Genomic DNA, 20,114 nt, shown 5'->3' with positions numbered 1-20,114 from the left:
GATGACTATATAGAAAAGAAAAGCTTTATCGTCGGAGCAGATGTGACGTCACACATTAATCTAAACGTGTTCACAGCGATCGCCTATCAAATTTAAAAATAGTGGAGAAATTAAGCTCAGTAATAAATCTCGAGACAAACTTTTTTCTTCTCTCTGCATTCCTACTTGCGAAAAGCATGCTATTATTTCTGTTTCCTATTAATGCGTATAGTACTGAATTCATTAGCAGCACAGGAATGGTCCACCCCGAATGACCAATGGCGCATGTATTAAAGCCTTAAGGGGGCAGAGAAGATGGAAACAGTGTTCTACAGACATGATTATCATACACTGAAATGATTTGCAGGACGCAACAGAAGAATCGTTGGTAAAAAATTGTCAAATGTTAAGAAAATGCATTCAGACCGGTCAACATTGCCGAGGTATAACAGTCCTGTATTGATGCCAATGCGGTTCTACAACTCACAAAAAAAAATTGCGTACGTTTACGCCATGCAACGTAAGTCGCGAAAGCGTAAGCTTTGCATGTTTTTTTGTTTCGTATCTACCCCTTTCACTACATCATGATTTTTTCCTTCATGGCACGGTCCAAATGTCCACTCATTCACTGTAAGGGAAGAGCTACGCATGGAGGCGTCATCATGAGGGAGCGTGCGCGCCACCTGAATATGAGAAAGGCAGCATGAGGCATGTACAAGGGGTGGTCGCGTGAAGTGGAAAGGAGTTTCGCTTTATTTTGGGGAAACCGCAGATATAGCCCTCGCTGTAAAAAGACGCCTATCGCAATGAGCAGTTACAAATATTATGGACGCCTTTACTTACACAAGCACTACCAGAGGAAAAATGATTTGAATCAGTCGGTATTTTTGTGGTACCTAAAATGGCCACTTATATGAATCTAAATCAACATTTTTTAATATCCTGTTTTCTTCTTATAGCATAGCTGCATGTCGATAATTAGTTCCTGTAATTCTGGGCCTCAATAGAAACATTTTGAGTGCTTGCTGTTCTGGAAATAATTATGTACAACATACGTGACATATGCGGCGTTCCATGTACGAAATTCAGGCGACAGAGGACACAGACAGGCCACGATGTTACTTCGAATAAAAAGAGGTAAGTTATCCAGCCGGTTTGCATTTTGTTTGGATTGTTTGCCTTATTTAGGCAAAATATGTAATTTTCTTCATGGTTTTTCCAAACACTCGTTGAAAGCAGCAAATAAAAATGCTTAGAAGCATCCAGACGAGAGGAGATGATGACAGGCTTTAAACTGCAGCAGAAATATGATATTTCAGAAAGAGAGTACAGAGGAGGCTGCCACTAGGTCCAGCAGCGTTGTTTCTGCCCAGTTTGTACCCAACAGGGCTCCATGGAGTTTACGAAATATCAAGTATTACTAATAACTTTTACTTTTTACAGAACGATACATGTTTCAACCACCCCTAGAACCTATAGCATATAAATTCCTATTAGTAGTTTATCAGCACACTTCTGTAAAATCTGATAGTTTTTTAACACTGTTAACAATCGTACGAGATCCTTAAAATCTTCAAGGGCCTATGTCTTCACCGTCGCACATTATGCCGGGACCTGTCACCACATAAGGCATTCATGTTATGGGTTGTTGTTCCAACCTAAAGATTATTCACAATTTTTTCTTCGAACTATACAGCAGAGGCAACAGCAGCGCAATTTATGCCGTTTCACAAATTTTTGCTAACAACCTCGAAGCGAATATCGAATGTTCAGGATCTTTGCTAGCTGTTTAGTGTGATAAGTTGTCACTGGTATGTGAAACCTCAAACGAACGAAGCGTTGTTTAAAGAGAATGGCTGTGCAAAACAAAAAGAAGAAGAAATACAATTATGCTTTTTATTCTAATTTTTTCTGCAGAACCCTATTTGCTTCTCATTCGAAACTACTACTTATGTTTTTCAAGTTCCTCTTAAGGCAAGTTTAAAACGGGACAGACGTTCACTCATAATATTACGGCGATCTATCGCCGAACGTGGTCCAGGTTTTAAAAGCCAGAATATGTACGTTGCTACGAGCCAATAAATTAGCAGCAGCCGGAAAATGCCGGGCGGCACAGCGTAAACTGAGAAAAATAACGATTTTTTTAACCATCATAACTACCGTGGTCTAGAGCTCTAAACTGATCACTGAAATACCCAAAGAACTGGCTTCTTCGACGTAAATAAAATCTGAGGCTCATCAGTTCCCTTTTTCCGCCGGGGCCAATTACCGGCTCTTGTACTACGGCCAGTTTCAGGGCTGCTTGATGGTTTTATTAGCTTCCTCTGCTATTAGCTTGTAACGAACAATATCTCTACATTGATATGATTTCGACTGAGCACTACCTTACCCCATAGTTTCAGCCTCTCACAGTAACAGCGGCCCCTGGTGCCAGTGTTTGCGATTACAACATTAGATGGCGCCACAGACTTAGGGCAGCGGAGTAATCTGAGTCTTTCTCACGTCATCGTTGCGGCCGCTTCTCATCCAACGCTTAGCTGTTTCTAGCCCTCTGGCTTTCGCTCTTCACTGTTTCCTCGAAACCACTAGCGTCGGTGAAACTGTCTGGGCTTGTGAAACAGAAAGAACTAACTCTGCACTACCTGGCTACTTTAGTTTATGCTTTATCCCCGCAATAATATTCGTAAAAACAGGGGGACCATATACACTATGTACCCTGGTCGGTCAAGCCATATCTGCCACAGCGCTTGCTATGTATGCTGCATACGTTCTTTGCAGTCGCAATCCCAGCCACCAAGGAGATGCTTCCGGCAACAATAGCTGGGCCGTAGCCAACGGCGGTATTTTGAGAAGTGATTACTCCAGGCAAGATTCCCCTCGATCACAAAAAGGAACCAGGCATTCGCCATTTCTTGCCTAAGCGCTGCACCTGCCATGGTGTCTTAAACAGTGACGTTCTCAAGCGTATTTTTGTGTTTTTTTCCTATGTGACAATGAAAATGGCAGGAACTGATGTGCCAAACATCACACGAGAATCGAAAGGAAGAAATATATTCGACGTGCGATTTAAACCATGCTAGACAGGGCACTCTTACCTTCACTGTTTTACTTCAGAACTGGATAGTGATCTGTAATCGCCTCGCATTTGGTGGCAATTTCGGTGGCTGTCACTTCGGTGGTATTGGTGGTAAATGATTATTGGCATTGTTTCATCAATGACCGGTCATAGCTGAAAACTGGTTTGTTTTGCGGATGTATAGGCTGGACGAGGAGATCGCTACTGTACAGCGCTGCTTGAAGAAAGATGTCAAATTACGGTTAGTTGAAAAATGCAGTCACAGAAACCACATCATTCATTCACGAGTGCTACATGTAGAGGCTTTGGAAACATTACAAAGTTGCTGACTGCCCTCACGGTTACCGTAAAGCTCCCTTGGATTGTACTGGTCGAAATGCTTTAAACGTAGACGAAAATATGCTCTCAAACGTATCTTACATTCAACAGGAGTAGTTTTCTAGCCGAATGACTTCAGTAGCATGATAAATACCCGACTTACCAACACACGTTCATTACATTTCACCTATACGAAAACAGGTTATATATTGTTTACACTTTCACTGGCCTGTCGAGAACACAGACAGGTAGATGTTCTGTTAATTTACAAAATTGGTACACCTTATTTCACCACTGGGCGATGCTCCGTCATTATCATAACAAACCCGTACACACACCTTCTACTCATTTGACCCATGTCCTTAAAGGCTCTCGCGTTCTTCGAACCACATGAGGTGAGATATCTGACGATGGTGGACAGCACACTTGGCGAGGACATTTGCATCGTCACTGTTTTTGGTAAGTGAGCACAGCATTACCGGAAACGGCGTTTGAGTGGCGTGAGTGGTTCACGAAATCGGATCCGCACCCACGGGATGGTGCAGTGCGCAAAACTTCAGCGCAAAAATGTCACCATTGAGCGGAGGACGGTGCGCGCACGTCACTGCTTTTCTCCCGTAGAGGTCATATCTTCGTCTCCTTCCGCACTTCCGTCGATGGAGCCGTTGGCGTAACGGGACCAGTGGAACCACTGTCCCGCTCTTGTTCCCCAAGGAGCCAGTAAGTGGTCATCTTGCCCTTGCCCTGAGAGGCCAAAGAAGCATCTCAGATCAGCTGTTAAACGAAAATGAACGCTCGCTCTCTTTTTTTAGATTCAATGTTAGTGCGGATTCAGAAATCACTGCGCTATCTTACAGCTACACGCAGAAGTTTGTGTGACCAAAGCAGCATTCATTTACTCGAACTAAAAGGCTGTACTTAAGACTATTGAGCAGTAGTTACACAGGCAAAACCAGAAAATGACGCAGACACAGGCAGTGTCTTAAGTATGCAAAGCCAACTATCCACAACATACGTATTAACTAAGGCCGTGTTGGAGTTGTGGTAAAAAATAAAGTTGAAATTAGCACGTTTATATCGTGATGTGATCCTACTGTAAATGACGACCACTTGTAATTAGACAAGATTTGAAAGAATAGCTAGGTGCAGTAGGATATGTGATGCCTCGCGAAGTCGATGCAAAGGACTAAAGTGTATCGCCGAGAGATATAGTTATCGTTGCTTTAATGAGCTTTACGCGTTTTAAAGCCTTGAAAACGGGCCTTAGCGGAGTTCTGTGTGCTTGACAACTGGATGTGACGGAGGATTAAGGCACCTGTAACCGAAAAGCAGTGAAAACTGGACGCATTGCCTCCAATCCTCGTTACAAAGTACGGGTACGCCAATGATATAACGATCGGCGACGGTCATAGCCACCGTAAGTGTGTCGCTTTTCAACAAAACACCGCTTCCGGTGATTATCACTTTATTTAGCAATTAATTTTTCATTAGGATGGATGCCGCAGCACTTGTCCTTTAGAAGAAGTAAAGATAGGACAATATATGCTAATTATTTTATTTGAAATTTGGAATGGCAGTGCATGATTTCACATCGCTCGTCAAAGAGCATGGTTTCTATAGCGAGCAGTAATGATTTTTTTTTCATGTGGCACCCTACCGACTTGAAACTCAAGAGTGCTAACGGAGCAAGTTCATATAAATATTGTTGGTTTTAAAGTGCAGGGAAGGAACAACGCTTTTTTGTACGGCTAATAGGCTATAGTATCCTCATTCGGTCTTTTTTCTGCTGAACCAGCTCCCGCCTTCACCGGCTTATATTTCTTGAATTGGGGAGAGTGCATAGTTTCCCTTTTTTTTTCGCGGCTTGAGGAGCATCCGTTACCAGCCGCTTTCCTTAACTTAGACAGCCTGGTCGGTTTCTTTCGCAGCTTTTGGCTCTTTACGAGCATCAGGGTTCATCCGCTTCTTTCCTTTAAGTGGAGGAGATAGAGTGCAGCGTTTATCGCTGCTTTAGCTGTTTAATGGGTCATAGCGTCCACCCACTCCTCACCAGCCTTAGCAAAAAATTCGCGACTCAGAACTAGGTTATGAACAATGTGGAAAACTACAATTTCCAACACAGCAAAGGGGGCAGTGGTGTCTATGTAAACAAAAATAACAGAAAAGCAGCGATCGCCGAGTAGTCTAAGACAATATAAAATGAAGCTGCTCTGTTTCGCTGCCACTTGTTCGAGTCGCAGTCCGGGATATTCGTTGTGATTTTTTTTTTTGCTGCATACAAGTCACGTGGAAAGCTTCGCAATGTTTGGAATGTTCTATCTCATGTTTAGCTGCAGGTTCGCCGTAGTCACCGGAAAATGTTTGCCTTAGCTTGCCGCTGATGCGTGTTAAATAATTTTTGCCTAATATTTTTACTCAGTCATGATAAATATCATTTGGTGCTGTATAGGGCCACATTAACAGCCTTCAAAATACGGCACAGGTAAATCACAAAATGTAAGTCGGGAAAATTTACATAAGTTTAGTTCTTCGCTAGAAATAAGAATTTAAGCGACAGGGCAGTTACCACGGACCGCCAGATGAAGTATGCGTTTCAAATATCACTATTTAGAATGTTGTTGTTTGGTGTTTCCTTTATATTTACACATGCCTCCGAGTTTTGTAAGTGCGCTAAAAGTTGCTATTAGACCGGACTGAACTTCCGTTGCTTAAGCAATAATATATAGTCATCTGCATAATTTTAAAGCAAAGCATATTCATTTTCTTTAAATTTACATACTCATTAATACCTCGACTGTGTTTAGTGAATCCTCACAAGTTTGGCAATTAGAGGGCATCGCAGTCAAGTACTTCATCACAGCTATGGAGATGCAGTACATATAAGTCTTTAGGTTTTTTTTGTTTAAAACCTTGCCTAGCATCGAAATATGTGCCCACGCTCGCTCGTCTCGATTTTAATCTTAGCCACTGAAGAAAAACAAGAAGAAACGCAATATCAGTATGGCAGCGCATCTCACAACTTGCCTTCATTTCCACTTCTCCACGTAATTCGAGTTGGAACGTTTTGAACGTGTCCAAAACTTCTTTTGTACAGGTGCTGACATGAATCTTCAAGGCTGAAAGGAGAGTGATAGCATCTGCCTTACTCTAGATGTATCGTTTGAGTAATGCAACAAGTTCTTGGTACAAACCCGCTGTATCAATATACGCCAGTTTTAGAAGAATATTTCTCCCCGACTGTGGCGCGCATGTCAGCAGTAACCGTTAGACTTAATAAAAGGTACGTAATAAGTTACTCATATATTTAATGCTAAACGATGGAGCGACATGACATGTAGTGCTTGTGTTCTATATATACGTTTCTTGTGATGCATTTGCTTGTGAGTCACCGTCTTTCAACAACAAGGAAGATTTTTCGCTGTTGTACAATAGTTGGGGTTAGCACCTATTACACGCTCTGCTTAGTGGGGTATTGAATGGATTACTGATTGCCTTGGTCAACGGGTGTCCATGAGGCTGAAAGCTGCACGCACAATCTATTTCATAAAAGTTAATTATCGAAACAGATGGCCACTACGACCTTTGAATAGAGGTAATCTCGCTCAGAGGTCTAAAAGGGACATGTCAATCCAGCCCCACCTTCCATCATTAACACAGCTTGTGCTCCTCATGGTCTAGACTATGCTCCAAGAGTTGGAACCGTTGTTACAGGGGACATTTTTGTATCCACATAGTTGTGTTTATCCTAATGGGGGCGCTTAGGAGCACAGCCCCCGGGTCAGATTGAAGGATTACGTGCAGTTCTTTGAGAGAGTATCTCGCGAGAGGAACGACTGTATATTAAGCTTTTCATATTAAATGAGGAGTGTGAGCAGCACTGTTACCACTTTGTTCCATTCTGCACAGAATACTATCAAGGTGGTAGACTTTCCAGTTGGTGACATTATTCTTGTTTAAAGTAACTGTTGGTTACCTTTGGAAAAATTGTAACCTTATTCAAAAATACATAATGGTATACCGGAAAGAGAAACTCATTTAGTATGCATGCATAGCTTCCATATGTCCACGAAAAAGTTTCTTCGTCGATGGTGCCATATGCCATAACAGCGAAATTATTCAAGAGAAAAGCTTTTGTATCTCGCGCCAGAAAACATGCTGAATATGCGAAGGACTACGTTCTAGCGAACCCTTCAAATCTACAATTCCAAGCGGCTCTTTTAGCGTGTAGTGTCATCCGAAAGACATTTGCTGTTGGTGCCGGAAAATAAACATCTTTCGGTCGCCAGCAATTCAAAATAGCTTCCTCACACGCTACGACTTAAACACCGGCTTGGAACAAACTTTAAGTGTGACAACACGTCGCATATGACAGACCCTAACCAGTTCTTTCTTTATAGCATACAAGTTCGACAACACCGCAGATCATTATTGGTTGGCACCGAGCATTATTTGCATCTAGTAGGCGCATGTTTAAAAGAGCCTTTCGATACTACCTTGATCAATATGATGCTACACATTTGTTTCGCATTTCTTTTCTCTTTCACTTGGGCAGTAAAATAGCGTTTATTATTTCGCTAACTTTACGTACACAGCAGTAGCTCCAGAGCGTGCTTAATATTTCTTTTTAAATAAGTACTGATCATCGAGTACGATACGAGGACACATCACACTATTGTTAGCGGAGTTTGCAAGAAACTGAAGGCATTAGTATTGCCTTCCCGTTTCTGGGATTCCGAGCAGTTTCTTTCATGCAAAGGCGTATATCTTTACTCTTTGCTTTTTATGTTTGCATATATGAGAACTTAAACAATGTACATTTTTATAAGCAACAAGGATTAAGTGTCTCAACTACGTACGTAGTCCATTGGACTCCATTCTCGAAGCTGTGTTAACAGTGTCGCCGAAAAGGCAGTACCTCGGCATCTTCAAGCCGACAACACCCGCCGCACATGGCCCTAAAAAAGAACGGGGCATTGAAACATGCCATTTAGCTTATTACAAGCATTGTCAATTCTCAGAGCACTCAGCAGAGATCGCCGTTTTAGACATATCACTACCGAATCTCTAGTAACAACTCAGGTTGGAAAAAGTAAGCAAAGACATATTTAGTACATTGCCAGAATTTTTTTCAACGATACTCTTTTTGGAGGATACCTTCTCATAATCATCTCAAGCTATCATGCACCAAGCTCAGTACAGAATGCATGGAAGTAAAATTTCGGATGAAAAAAATTAAGGGATTCTTCAACACGGCGCCAAATTGTTTCCAATGCAGTTAGCAATTACACGTAATTGGCGTGGATGTTCAACGCAGAATTGTTTTAAACTGTTGTGAGCTCCTTCTCAACAAAATTTTACGCGGCAGCGTCAAGGTACCGGTCTGCAAAAAAGTCGGCGTTGAATTCATTGTTATTGTTAGAGAAAAATCCGGATTTGGTGGAAAAGGTGGCTACTTCACACGTGTAATAGCGGATTTTGAAAAGTGATGTAAAACGTTGGAAACTGGTGATTAGGAGCTCGCAACACGACTAAAACGTCATTAGGACATGTCACTGTATAAATAAAATGAATTTCGCTTAAAATAAAGTGGGGTATTCAGTAATCAAACCCATGGCCCTTGGGTTGCGAGTAAGACACGCTACCAAACCACGCGGACATTTTTTTTTTTAAAGGGCGGGGGGGGGGGGGGCACGTTCATACGGCTTGGTTAAATTGAGGCTTTATATATATGTCTTGAGGTCTTTCACAAAGTGATTGTGATTGTGGAGAGAAAACAGTGTCCCTATCTGCGTGGGTAAAAGGAACCACTGTCACCTCATACCCTTAAAGGCTTGGTAATGTGACACCCCAGTTTTTTGACATCCCCTCAACTCGGTTGTAAAACTGACTTGAAAAGACTCCCTGAGCCTTGCTTCAAGGATCTAATTTGTTTTATACATTACTCTCGTATATGTGCTCCTTTTCTCAATATGCATGGACCAGTCGATGAAATTACGATATCGCCTTCACAACGTGGTCCATGGGCATTCGTGGAAAGGCACCATAAAGTCTGCCGCGCAGGGTGCAGACATTCCGCCTGAGTTGGTGAAGATACGGCCATATTATAAGTTTGAACACGTTTTCGCTCTGGAATGCAGTTTCCATGCTCCGAGCATGTCTTGTTACCTGCAAAACATGCAAATAGAACCAAAACATAACCGAACCGAAAGTCTTTCTCGCACGGTGCAAGCTATGCAGATGGCTGGTCAATGAGGTGAGCCTGAAACGCGTGAGTCAGCAGCACTAAGCCCTTCAGTTTGACGCTGACATTCTAGTCGGTGCTTTGGCGAGATCAGCAATACACCGTGTGCTAGGTTGGCCCCGTGTCCGTTCAATGTCTTCTTTCCTTTTGAGTTTGGCTCTTGATTGGACCATGCTCTGTGGACAACTTGTCGCCAACTATGTTCGTTGTCGAAATTCTATTCTGATTCATCGTCTTGTTGCCGCTGCATAGCTCCCACATATGTGTAAGGATGTTGAATTAGCAGTCTGCTCTGACTTCCCGTAGCCTGCAGCTGCCGAAGTTTTTCCTCGTCATTGAATTCTGGGTTTCAAGTCATTGCACTGTCCTTTGTCGCTCTTGTGGGCTTTTTAATTACGCTGCGCTTTCGGCTTGCCCACTGCCATGCACCTCTTCTTCCTGTCCTGGTGAAACCCATTGGTTGCAAGACGTCATTCCACGTCAATTAAGCAGAGACCACCAGCCTCGGTACTTGCCATCCACGCTGGACTTCGGTTTGTCGTAAAGGACTTATTATACCTAAATGTAACGATACGTTTACAATGACACCGTCTCCCCCTTCCCTTGGCCTTCTGGGAAGGGGAGACGGTGCTATATGATCTCAGTCGTCTCATGGGAGGACTGATATCATAGAGTAGAGTGAAATTTTCGCTAGTCTACAGTGGCAAAAAGGCGCGCGCTTTGATGCCCTCTGTGCTTGTCGCCTATCAACTTCACGCCGATGTCGCCTTCCTGCGCTTATGTGCGGGCCAAGAACCAGTAACGGCGAAATGGTCCTGGCTGCGCCTCGCGGCAAAGAAAACGCAGGTCGTCAGAAAGGTAGCCAACAAAATAAGCTTAGGTACACATTCATGCCTAGATCACCGACTCCGGCCTGAGAGGCGAGTAACTGCGAGCAGCGCGGTGCATTTCATCTCTGCGACCTTGCCTTTCATACTCGCGGTGTCCGCACTAAATAGCCGTGGCGCAGGCAGGGCCCAGTATCTGATGGCCCTTGTGAACACTCCTGAAAGCGCTACCATTAATCCTATTGCGAAGTTAAAAAAAAGTCATGATAACGAAACGTTGCACAGATAAGAGAGAGGGAAAGGAAAGGTGAGAACTGGCGTCAAATTTGATGACGCGTAGGCTTTAGCACACTGGCGACGCCAGTGCCGCGCATCGGCGAGGAAGGAGACTGATGCCTGCGCTTTTCCTGTTCACCCACCACGCGGCGCTACTAGATGACAGATCGCCCGCATATTCCAATTTTTTATTGGAACTAACCGCTCAGAGTGACAGCAAAGGTGGGTGGTTAATTTTCCGAAGCTACAAGTGGGCTATGGGGGATCCCGTAGTGGATGGCTTCGAATTAATTTCGAGCCCCCACGTTTTGAATTTCACGCACGTTTTGAATTTCAGCCCGACCGAATTGCCGCTGCTGAGGCCGAGACAAGGTCTTATTTTGCTCCGCTGCCGAACGTCGAAGCAACTGAGATACAGCTACTGAGCCACAGCGGGAATAAAAGACACCGGAAGCGTTACACCTACACGCAGTTTTGAAAGCAGAGGTTGCCTCCTGTAATTGCTGAAAAATTTGTACTTTTGATCTCAGATAGCCTAGAACTTCTCTCGTGAGGAATATTATTTTGCTTGTACACGTACTCGCAAAGTTCCCTGAATATAAAAAGAGTGAAAAAGCCGTGTTTCTTTTTTGCTTCAAGGCGCGGCCAGACATCAAGGGGAGCCCAGTTCAGGTCATGCAGGGATGCATAGAACACAGCTTTAATATCGTCACTGCGTTCTTAGCCTGCCAAGAAATAAATTTTTGGGGTGATCTCTGTGCACCCAATACTTTTTTGGAAACCTTTATACATATATACACTGTGATATATCGGTTGCAGGCAATAACATCACTCCTCTGCTCTAGCGGTTACTCTACGTGCTGCAACACACAACAAATTGCGTAAACCGAGTATTTGAACGCTAAAGCGCCCGTGTGCTGTGCGATTTCAGTGCACGTTAAAGATCCCCAGGTGGTCGAAATTTTTCCGGAGCCCTCCACTACGGCACCTCCTTCTTCCTTTCTTCTTTCACTCCCTCCCTTATCCCTTCCCTAACGGCGCGGTTCAGGTGTCCAACGATATATGAGACAGATACTGCGCCATTTCCTTTCCCCCCCCAAAAAAACAAAAACCGAGTATTTGAAAATTTTTTTTTGGCCTTATGGAGTCAAAACGTGCTCTTTTTCAAGGCTGTGGTGCCGCCGTGACATTTTAGCACTGCTTCTTCACAAGACCCGTTTTATGAACGGCGAAATTGCTAATCACATTAGAAATACGCTTCTCCCTCTAGAAAGGATATTAAATAGCACAAAACAACCAAACTGACGATTTTCACGGTCAGGATGCCTCATTTGATCCAACATGGGCGCTGGTACCAAGGACTGCTTCCGGAATCAGGCCAGGTAAACTTTCTCTTCTTTCAAAACATCGCGTTAAACTAGTTTTTCTTTGGTCGTTGGTGGCAACCTCATGCGGACGATTTTATTTTCTCAAGGGTATAATGGATAAAGCGAGAGAGAAGGAAGAAATCTTTGTCCGGCGTTTCATAGCGGCTGGAGTGAGAACGGTGAGGTGGAGAAAATTAGCTGCTTTTTGGAACACTGACTAGAAAATATTTTCTTAAGTCATCGAAATAGCTTTCGTCTTTCCGCCTCTGCGAGGAGGTGCTTTCACGAAATATGCTTTGCAGGAGCATCGTAGCACATTCCAGGTAGGCTCATACGAGCTGCTAGCCGCTCTCTTTGAATCAGTACCCGCGTGTTGAGCAGTGCGCTCAAGTCACTTGTCTCTTTGGCGTAATGTACGCTCTCGGTTGCTTCTCGCGTTCGGATGTGATCACAAAACGCAGCCGTTCACGATTAGTCTGGCGCTTGTGTACTCCGGAGTCAAACCCGCGTTGCATTCCAGATTTTGGAGGAGCTTAATACCTCTTGTTTCCTCACGCCACGTTAACCGGTGCTACGCCACAGTGCACGTCGACGAGCGGAATCATGGTAGAAGGCACGAAGGGTTCGATGGCGATTATAACGATCTATGCCATTCTTTTTTGTCTAAGTTCGGTACACGCCGCCACCTGTGGTGTGGCGTCGTCACGGCACAAGCGTCATCAGTGTGACTACCTATACACTCCTCCGCGTGGCATGGTCTACGTGACTCTGGTCTCGTACTTTACCTCTAGCAGGTGTGATTCATGTATAGAAAAACCTGTTAGAAACAAGCTTTTTATACTTGCGGCGATAGATGTGTGACCGTCGCTTTGTAGTATGGTTAACGTTTTAGGCCTGTCCGAGCTTGTGGCTATCTCTATGTGTGACATTTGTTTCGCGTCTCATGTAACTCTGAGACACTTTGTACTCGATAGTGCATGCGGCCTTGCATGTGAGTTTTGCAACTGTGCCCTCATTGGGCTCTCACTGATCCTTTTTGATTTTTTTTATCGTCCTTGCTTACAGGGCTTTATGCAATGAGGTATATTTTACTGCCATTTCATGCTGGTTCATTTTTTGCTCACTTTGTTTTCAGTGATCCGAAAATGGCTGCACAAAGATTGAATTTTCATGGTCTACCATGCTCCCATGTACTGCTCGATATAATTTTGCGTGGCCGGAAATAAACTTGTTATAAGTTAGCACAAAATGCTTCTCTCACGATTTTTTCAACAAGCTACACACAGGCACATCGCCCGCAAAAACATGGCTTCAGAAAATGGGAATTCTTGTGTCATCTGTTAATTGTCGTCTTCGTGATATGTGTTAAACAACTGAGCACCGGTTTACCTGCTGTAAAGACGAGACACTCTTTTAGGTGTTCATGTGGAGAACTTTGAAGACTCTATTGATTTGAGTTCTCATCCGGTGCGCTACTTTACAGCACCACACTTCCCTGATAATTGCCTGAACATCTTTTCCTTCTTGGTCTCCGTTTTCTAAGGAAACCCACATGAGAGGCCGTGAGCTGAACCTGCTTTCAATCATAACTGCGTCAAGTGTCTCTTCACCTTACAAAAATATGTGACAAAACCAGGGACCACACAGGCGATATTTCCTTATCTGTTCAGCATTGCCTGCCTTCCGGTGTGTGGGCGTATCAATATAATTTGCGCCCGAGTAGTTTATTGCGGTTTATATATCGTTTCACTGTAATAAATGCCATGCTGTTAAAATGTGATTGCCGAGAAGACTACGGCATCGTTCAAGCTAGTGGTTTAACGTCCCAAAGCGACTAAGGCTATGAGGGACGCAATAGTGAAGGGGTCCGGAAATTTAGACCGCCTGCGGTTCTTTAACGTGCACTGACAGAGCACAGTACACGGACCTCTAGAATTTCGCCTGCGTAGAAATTCGACCGCCGCGGCCGGCATCGAACTCGCGTCTTTCGGTTCAGCAGCCGAACACCATAACCACTGAGCCACCGCGGCGGCATACCGGAATTAGCGGGAGGCATAGTCTTACCTGTGTGAATACCAATGCGCAGGTTGAGCTGCTCTCCTGGCCGATGTCGTATCTTGAACGAAAGCACCTGCTTCAGAAGTGCCAAAGACATTCGGGCAATTTCCCGAGCATTCATGATGCCGTTTCTAACCGGCAAGCCCGACACGACCATGTATGCGTCGCCTATTGTTTCTACCTGTAGAAAGGAAAAGAGTAGTAACTGTAAGAACAATATTTCTTCGTTCACATTCAAAATTTGCCGCCATGATTCTTAAGCTCATCGCCAGAATTATCCTCCTTGCATTTGCCAAGGGCAGTTTACTCCGCACCGGATGCTGCTGAGCGTATACAGAAAAATTATTGGTTACTCCTGGAGACTTTGTGCATCGTGTAAGTTGCTAGACGCTTTTATAAACGTTGACACAAGTAGATTGTTTACTACGAACTACTCCGGTTATTTAGATATAACGATTGTGTCACGTGGCCTGATGCATTCATGTTTGACCCACCGCCTAAGGTCCGGTAAGGCTATATTCCTCCAGCTGGGTTCATACAAACCTATTGCTCTATTTTCTTGTTGTGTGATTTTATAAGCGTCGTTTAGTTAAAAAAAAACGCAGGTTCGATCAGCTGTCTCGAACAGCTTTTCCCGCGCACGTGCAAACGAAGTTCAAGCTGCTGAATGCTGCTACTCTAAAGAATTGAGGGCTTATTTAGACGTGTATCCTTCCGGACAGTACAATGCTAGAAAATTTTGAACAGAAGAAAGAAAATGAAGGTAGTGACCCTGATTTACTTAAAGATGGTAAAAATCCGCCAGGAAATTAGTATACACCGATATTTTTGGAAGTCTAGAGATATTTGTTAAAAAAAAAAAACTGTGAGATACGTGGGTGCGGTCTGCTCAAGTGGACTGCACAGCAAGGCGGACATTATCTACGTGATAAAGTTCCATTATTGGACAATAACTAATCAACGTTCAAATTTTTTACTTTAGGGGTCAATTTATTGTCACACGAAGGCTGTAAAAATCGAAGGTGAGCCGAAATTTTAATGCTTTTTATCGGGAATGTGGTGCGTTACATATTTATGAACTGACGTGGCTGCGCCTGGTATCGTTGCGAAAATTACGTTAAATTATTTTGTCAAGAAATACGCAACAAGCTTCGGTATTTTTTTTTAACAATCGCGAGCGACACCTTTTTATTTATGTGCTACGCGGAAAAGACATCTCAACCAGCTCCCAAATGCGTATACTTGAGGTTCGATATTTGGAACCACACTGGCGGTAAATAAACTTTAAAACTGCGCCCACCTTCGATGCTAACGGCCTTCGTCTCGGCAAAATAATCTTGCCCCAATTAAACGAAAAATATAAAATTGGTTAGTTAACTTTACCTAATTAATCTCCAAATTATTCAGCTCTATCATGTAAAAAATGTCGGCCTTGCTGTACAGTCCACATGCACGGACAGCAAGAGCACACCAACTGCAATTCGCTGTGAGAAGGATTATGTAACGACTTTTCAAACCATTGCAGGCTTCGCCTGTTACACTGAAGTGCTTTCAGCCATAAAACCAGAGTTCAAAGCTATGGCTTTGAAATGGCATTATGTGTTAAACATGAGTAGAGAACTATATTAAGGAAACAAATAAATATTGGTTTCCTTGAAATTCACTCATTAAGATTAACACGGATAAAGGTCAGCAGTAGTTATTGCTGATATACCTCTTCACTTCTGTGCTGCACTAGTGTTATCATCCTCTGTACAGGAATTGCATTTTATTGAAAGCATTTTCTCCTCTCCCTCTCCAACTTCTCAGTTATCGGAACCGATATATTTTAAGCCTGTTTCAGAACCCTCGGTGGTGCTTGTCAAGCAACAGGATATTTAAAACATTCTTGCCTTGAAGCAATTAACCTTTCCTTGCAGATAATTGTTCTTCTTGATCAATTATAACAGAAAGAAATATTCATGCGTATTATAAAGAACACGCAAGAAATTTACGCCATTATGGTTAGAATTATTTGACAACTCTAATAAATATGGGTTCTTCAATGCCGGCGTACTCAAATTTGTTACAATCAAGCGAAATTGAAAAAAAAAAACAGGGTGGAGTAAACTTTTGCAAAAAGATCGAAGCAATGGGCATCTTTGTTAAAAGCACAGGTGTGCTGAGAAATATTCAGACATTCGTGCTGCCGGCAGGACCCCTGATGCGTCGTGCTCGTGAGATGGAGCGTTCAGGATGGAGCTGTGAGCAATTTTGGGCTACATACAGGTTGGCATGCTGCTCAACTGTTGACCAATGCTTAGAAGAAATATCTTTTGTTCGAGATAAAGATTTTTATCATTGTACTGCTATATTCAGCTGGTGTAGAGAGTTCCAGAGAGCAGAGTTTGCCTGAGAAGGCACTTCGCGGCAGGGGTACCAGTACTCGTCTGTCATAGAGGGGAATATCGCTGCTGTCAAAAACGAATTTGAGTCAGACCGACAGACTGCTGATTGCCAGATGAAAGAACATCCGCACATTCCTGCATTAAAATTCATGCCATTTTGCATGACCAAATTGAAAATAGAAGGTTTATTCTTTTCTGGTACCCTCTGCCTCAAGTGAGGACAATCGGCATGAGGGATGCTAACATAATTTTAATACGGAACGTATTCCTGAAGAAAACTGTCAATTGTGACAAAACTTCGCTTTGTTTTATGAACGGCTTCAGCAAGGTCACTAAAAGATAGGGCTTCGAAGGTGAAGCCTCTCTTGTCCCGTACAAAAACTGTATTTGTGAGTAACCTAGTAGTTTTTTCACTGTCAGGGGAGCTGTCTAGCATGCAACACTGGAAAAACTGGTACCCAACAGTGCTAAAGTAAAGGGTGCCTGTAGCTAGAGTTGTTAAAAAATTTGTCTAGCGTTAAGAAAAGGCATGCAGTTTTCCACCGCGACAATGCCCCTTTTGATCGATCTGAAGTGCGCACCCAGTATTTGGCAAGTACTCAGATGGAAGCTCGCAGACATTTTCCCCTTCAGTGCAGACTAGGTGGCTTCGCAGTATTCCCTAGAGTTAGGAACAGGCTTAAAGGAAGACTACATTTTAAAGAATAGGGCCTTGTTATGCTTGGGATTATGAACTTGCCCAGCTGCTGGGGTTAAGGGAATCAAGACCAGCAGAAGAGACACCGACCAACAGCAGATACAGGACGGCCATTCGTTGGTTTTATTCTGTGACACTGCGCACCAATTGGCTCAGTGCTCCAATCTTTCCCGCGCATCAATGTTTGAGAGAACATGAAGCAGTTCATCTGAACGCTGCTGTCGCAAAATTAAGAGATGCGCAGAGCATCACCTGTTGTGAAAATTTGCGACAATGAAAAGTGTATGGATAAAGCTCCCTGCTGGCCTTTGTACCCGATTTCTACAGCTGTCCTCAATCCGCGTTTCTCGCATTCAGTTAGTGCACTGAGTACTGCTGGCCGGATAGCTAAATTGTTTAATTTAGTGCTTAACATTATGCGACACGTCGTTCGAAACCACACGAAAGTTTCACAAAATAGGATACGTAATGTGGGAACTTCTCTTCAGGTATGAAGTGAGTGCGTAGAAACTTGTGTCGAAAGATTTCTTTACTGAAGACTGCTGAAAAAAATGTTGCGGTAATTTGCATCACAAGTTATAAAACTTGACCGCTTCAATTATTTCATTCCTGTAGGCAATTAGAAATTCTGGTTAGGAACCAGAATTCACTGTGGAAAATAAAACTGTGGAATATATCATGCTGCGCTTTATATCACCAATGTGTTCGCCATTATATGCTGAACAACGCCTTTGTGAGCGCGATCAAAAACATTGGTGCCAGCTTCGTTAAGATCGCCGTGTTCGCATTTTTGATGCCCAGAAAGGCTTCAATGAAGACAGGGCCCTCAAATTTGTGCTAAAAAAATGTAGCCAAATAGAAACAGCGACAGGATTCCCAGTTTTTTCCTACAGAAAAAAGAACTTCCAGATAAAGACGACGAAAGGTACACAATGGCGCAACGCAGGCTTTTGAGGATTGGTTTAAAAGCGACCTTTCGGGTTTGCATGTTGTGCATGTGACGTATCCTTGAAACTTGGAAAACACCATGACGTGAAAAATTCACAAAAACAATAGAGACGAGGAGACGACGGACACGCGCTCTGGTTCGTAAATTACCTAAAAGAACTAAAAATTAAAAAATAAAAAAAAGGTTGCTGTCTCGTTGATGGCAAGATAGAATGCATGCGACATATATGACCCCGGATAATCTTAGCATGTTCTACAGAAACATTCGCGATCAATAGTAACTGCGTTTTTTTTATTACAGTCAGTCCACTGAAATGCCTTTGGCCGTGTTTATGAATGAGCTTTTCGAGGGAATATATAAAAGCTTGATGCATGACGCTGTATGTAGTGTCACGTCTGAGCAAAATCATATAATTCAATTTGCTTCAAGCAGATAACAAGAGCAGAGTTTAAGTCATCTCTCTCAAGTTTCAGGCGGGTTTCTCTATGAAAATTTAGCAGCTCACTTGAATGTACTAATTTTCGGATTTGTGCTCCTTGCCAAGAAAGCATAGGTACTACGTGTAGCACTGACAGACTTTGGCATTTCCGTATTCAAGAAATATGAAAACCTGCCAAAGTGCAATCATAATTGAGTGAACAAAGAATTTCCGACAGCTACCGGTGATTTCTCTCTTTTAGATTGTTCCAGAAATTTAATTTCACTTCGAATGGCGTTAGTATTTCTTGCCAAAATGGTCATATGCAAGAGAGCATTGCTTTCGAATAAGGCTTTTGTTAACTGTTTTAATGTGCACCGGGAAGTGCACATCTCGCGGAAGAGTTCACTCACATCAAAAACATGTTTTTTCACACTACCAGCGGAAGATCGTTACAAATCCATATGCACGTTTTGTGGCTACAAAGGTTTTTGCCAATCCCAATTACATTTGCTGTGGAAAGGATAAAATCGTAAGGCAAGCACATTCGTGAAAATACAGTTATAGTCGCTGTTAATGTGAATGCCTGGAAGGGTTATCGATGGCTTATTTTATAGTGGAGATAAATATGCGACAGGGTAACATTTCGGAGGTAAACGCTCTGAATGAAATTCTTCTCTCTTAAAAACAAAATTCTATCGAAATCTGTCGTTTGACGTAAAGGAATAAAACCTCATCTACTAACGCACATATTATATGTAAAAATCTAATTTTCCTACCTTGTACACGTCGAAACTTTCAATCACGGAATCAAAGCACGTGTAAAGGTCGTTGAGCAAGTCCACCACCTGGAAAAAATGAAATATAGAGCAACGAGTATTCTTACCTACGCCAGTAATGATCATGAAATCTTCCACACAAAATTTATAATTTTTTTGCTCGTTAAACATTCTTTCTTGCTCCCTGTAGCACATGCAAATGATATCTGCCATATGCAAGGTGCTGAATCAATGGCAGTTCAAGAGTTCTGTGCGGTCTGTTTGCTTTGTCTAATAACCAGGCAGCAATCAATATTTCCTGGAACCAAGTTAAGGATTGTTCCGACCTTAGAGTGGTGCGTAACGTAGACACTCGACGCCAGGCGTGATTTTAAAAGGGAATTTATTAGGAAATGAAATCAAAATATGTCACAATGTGGAAACCGAATAAAAATAGACGGACATACCGCTGGAGGAATTGTGCACGACAGCTTGCATAATATAATAGTTAATCTGCACAATGTAGCAGATGTTTAGTTGACACAAAGATTATAAATACCTTAACACCTAATTATTCAAGACTAAGACTTTTAAGTAAAATATTTTATTACACTTCATTTTTCTTAGCGGTTGCGCTGCTTCCCTGAGAAAAATCAAGGGTTATAATGGCGCAATATTCTACTTCGCCTCATGCCTTTGTTTTCCTTGCAATTACCTATGAGATTCTCTTTGGCATTCACCACTATACTCTGGCCAATCCCCA

General features: G+C 42.8%; 1 protein-coding gene across 1 annotated transcript in view; it reads right to left on the bottom strand.

The window, feature by feature from the left end:
* Positions 1–1,390: 1,390 nt before the first annotated feature.
* The window catches only part of LOC144136579 (atrial natriuretic peptide receptor 1-like), a 244,834-nt gene continuing 226,110 nt past the window's right edge, over positions 1,391–20,114 (bottom strand). Inside the window, exons 17-21 of the mRNA XM_077669031.1 lie at positions 19,373–19,441; positions 14,149–14,323; positions 8,230–8,328; positions 6,398–6,489; positions 1,391–4,117 (exon numbers count right to left, since the gene is read on the bottom strand). Of these exons, the coding sequence (XP_077525157.1) occupies positions 3,998–4,117; positions 6,398–6,489; positions 8,230–8,328; positions 14,149–14,323; positions 19,373–19,441 (555 nt within the window). The 3' untranslated portion in view covers positions 1,391–3,997. The remainder of the gene's footprint in view (positions 4,118–6,397; positions 6,490–8,229; positions 8,329–14,148; positions 14,324–19,372; positions 19,442–20,114) is intronic.

Source organism: Amblyomma americanum, chromosome 6 (assembly GCF_052857255.1).
Source record: "Amblyomma americanum isolate KBUSLIRL-KWMA chromosome 6, ASM5285725v1, whole genome shotgun sequence".
NCBI lineage: Eukaryota > Metazoa > Arthropoda > Arachnida > Ixodida > Ixodidae > Amblyomma > Amblyomma americanum.
Note: the sequence above shows the minus strand (reverse complement) of the source record. Positions and strands in the feature narration are given on the sequence as shown.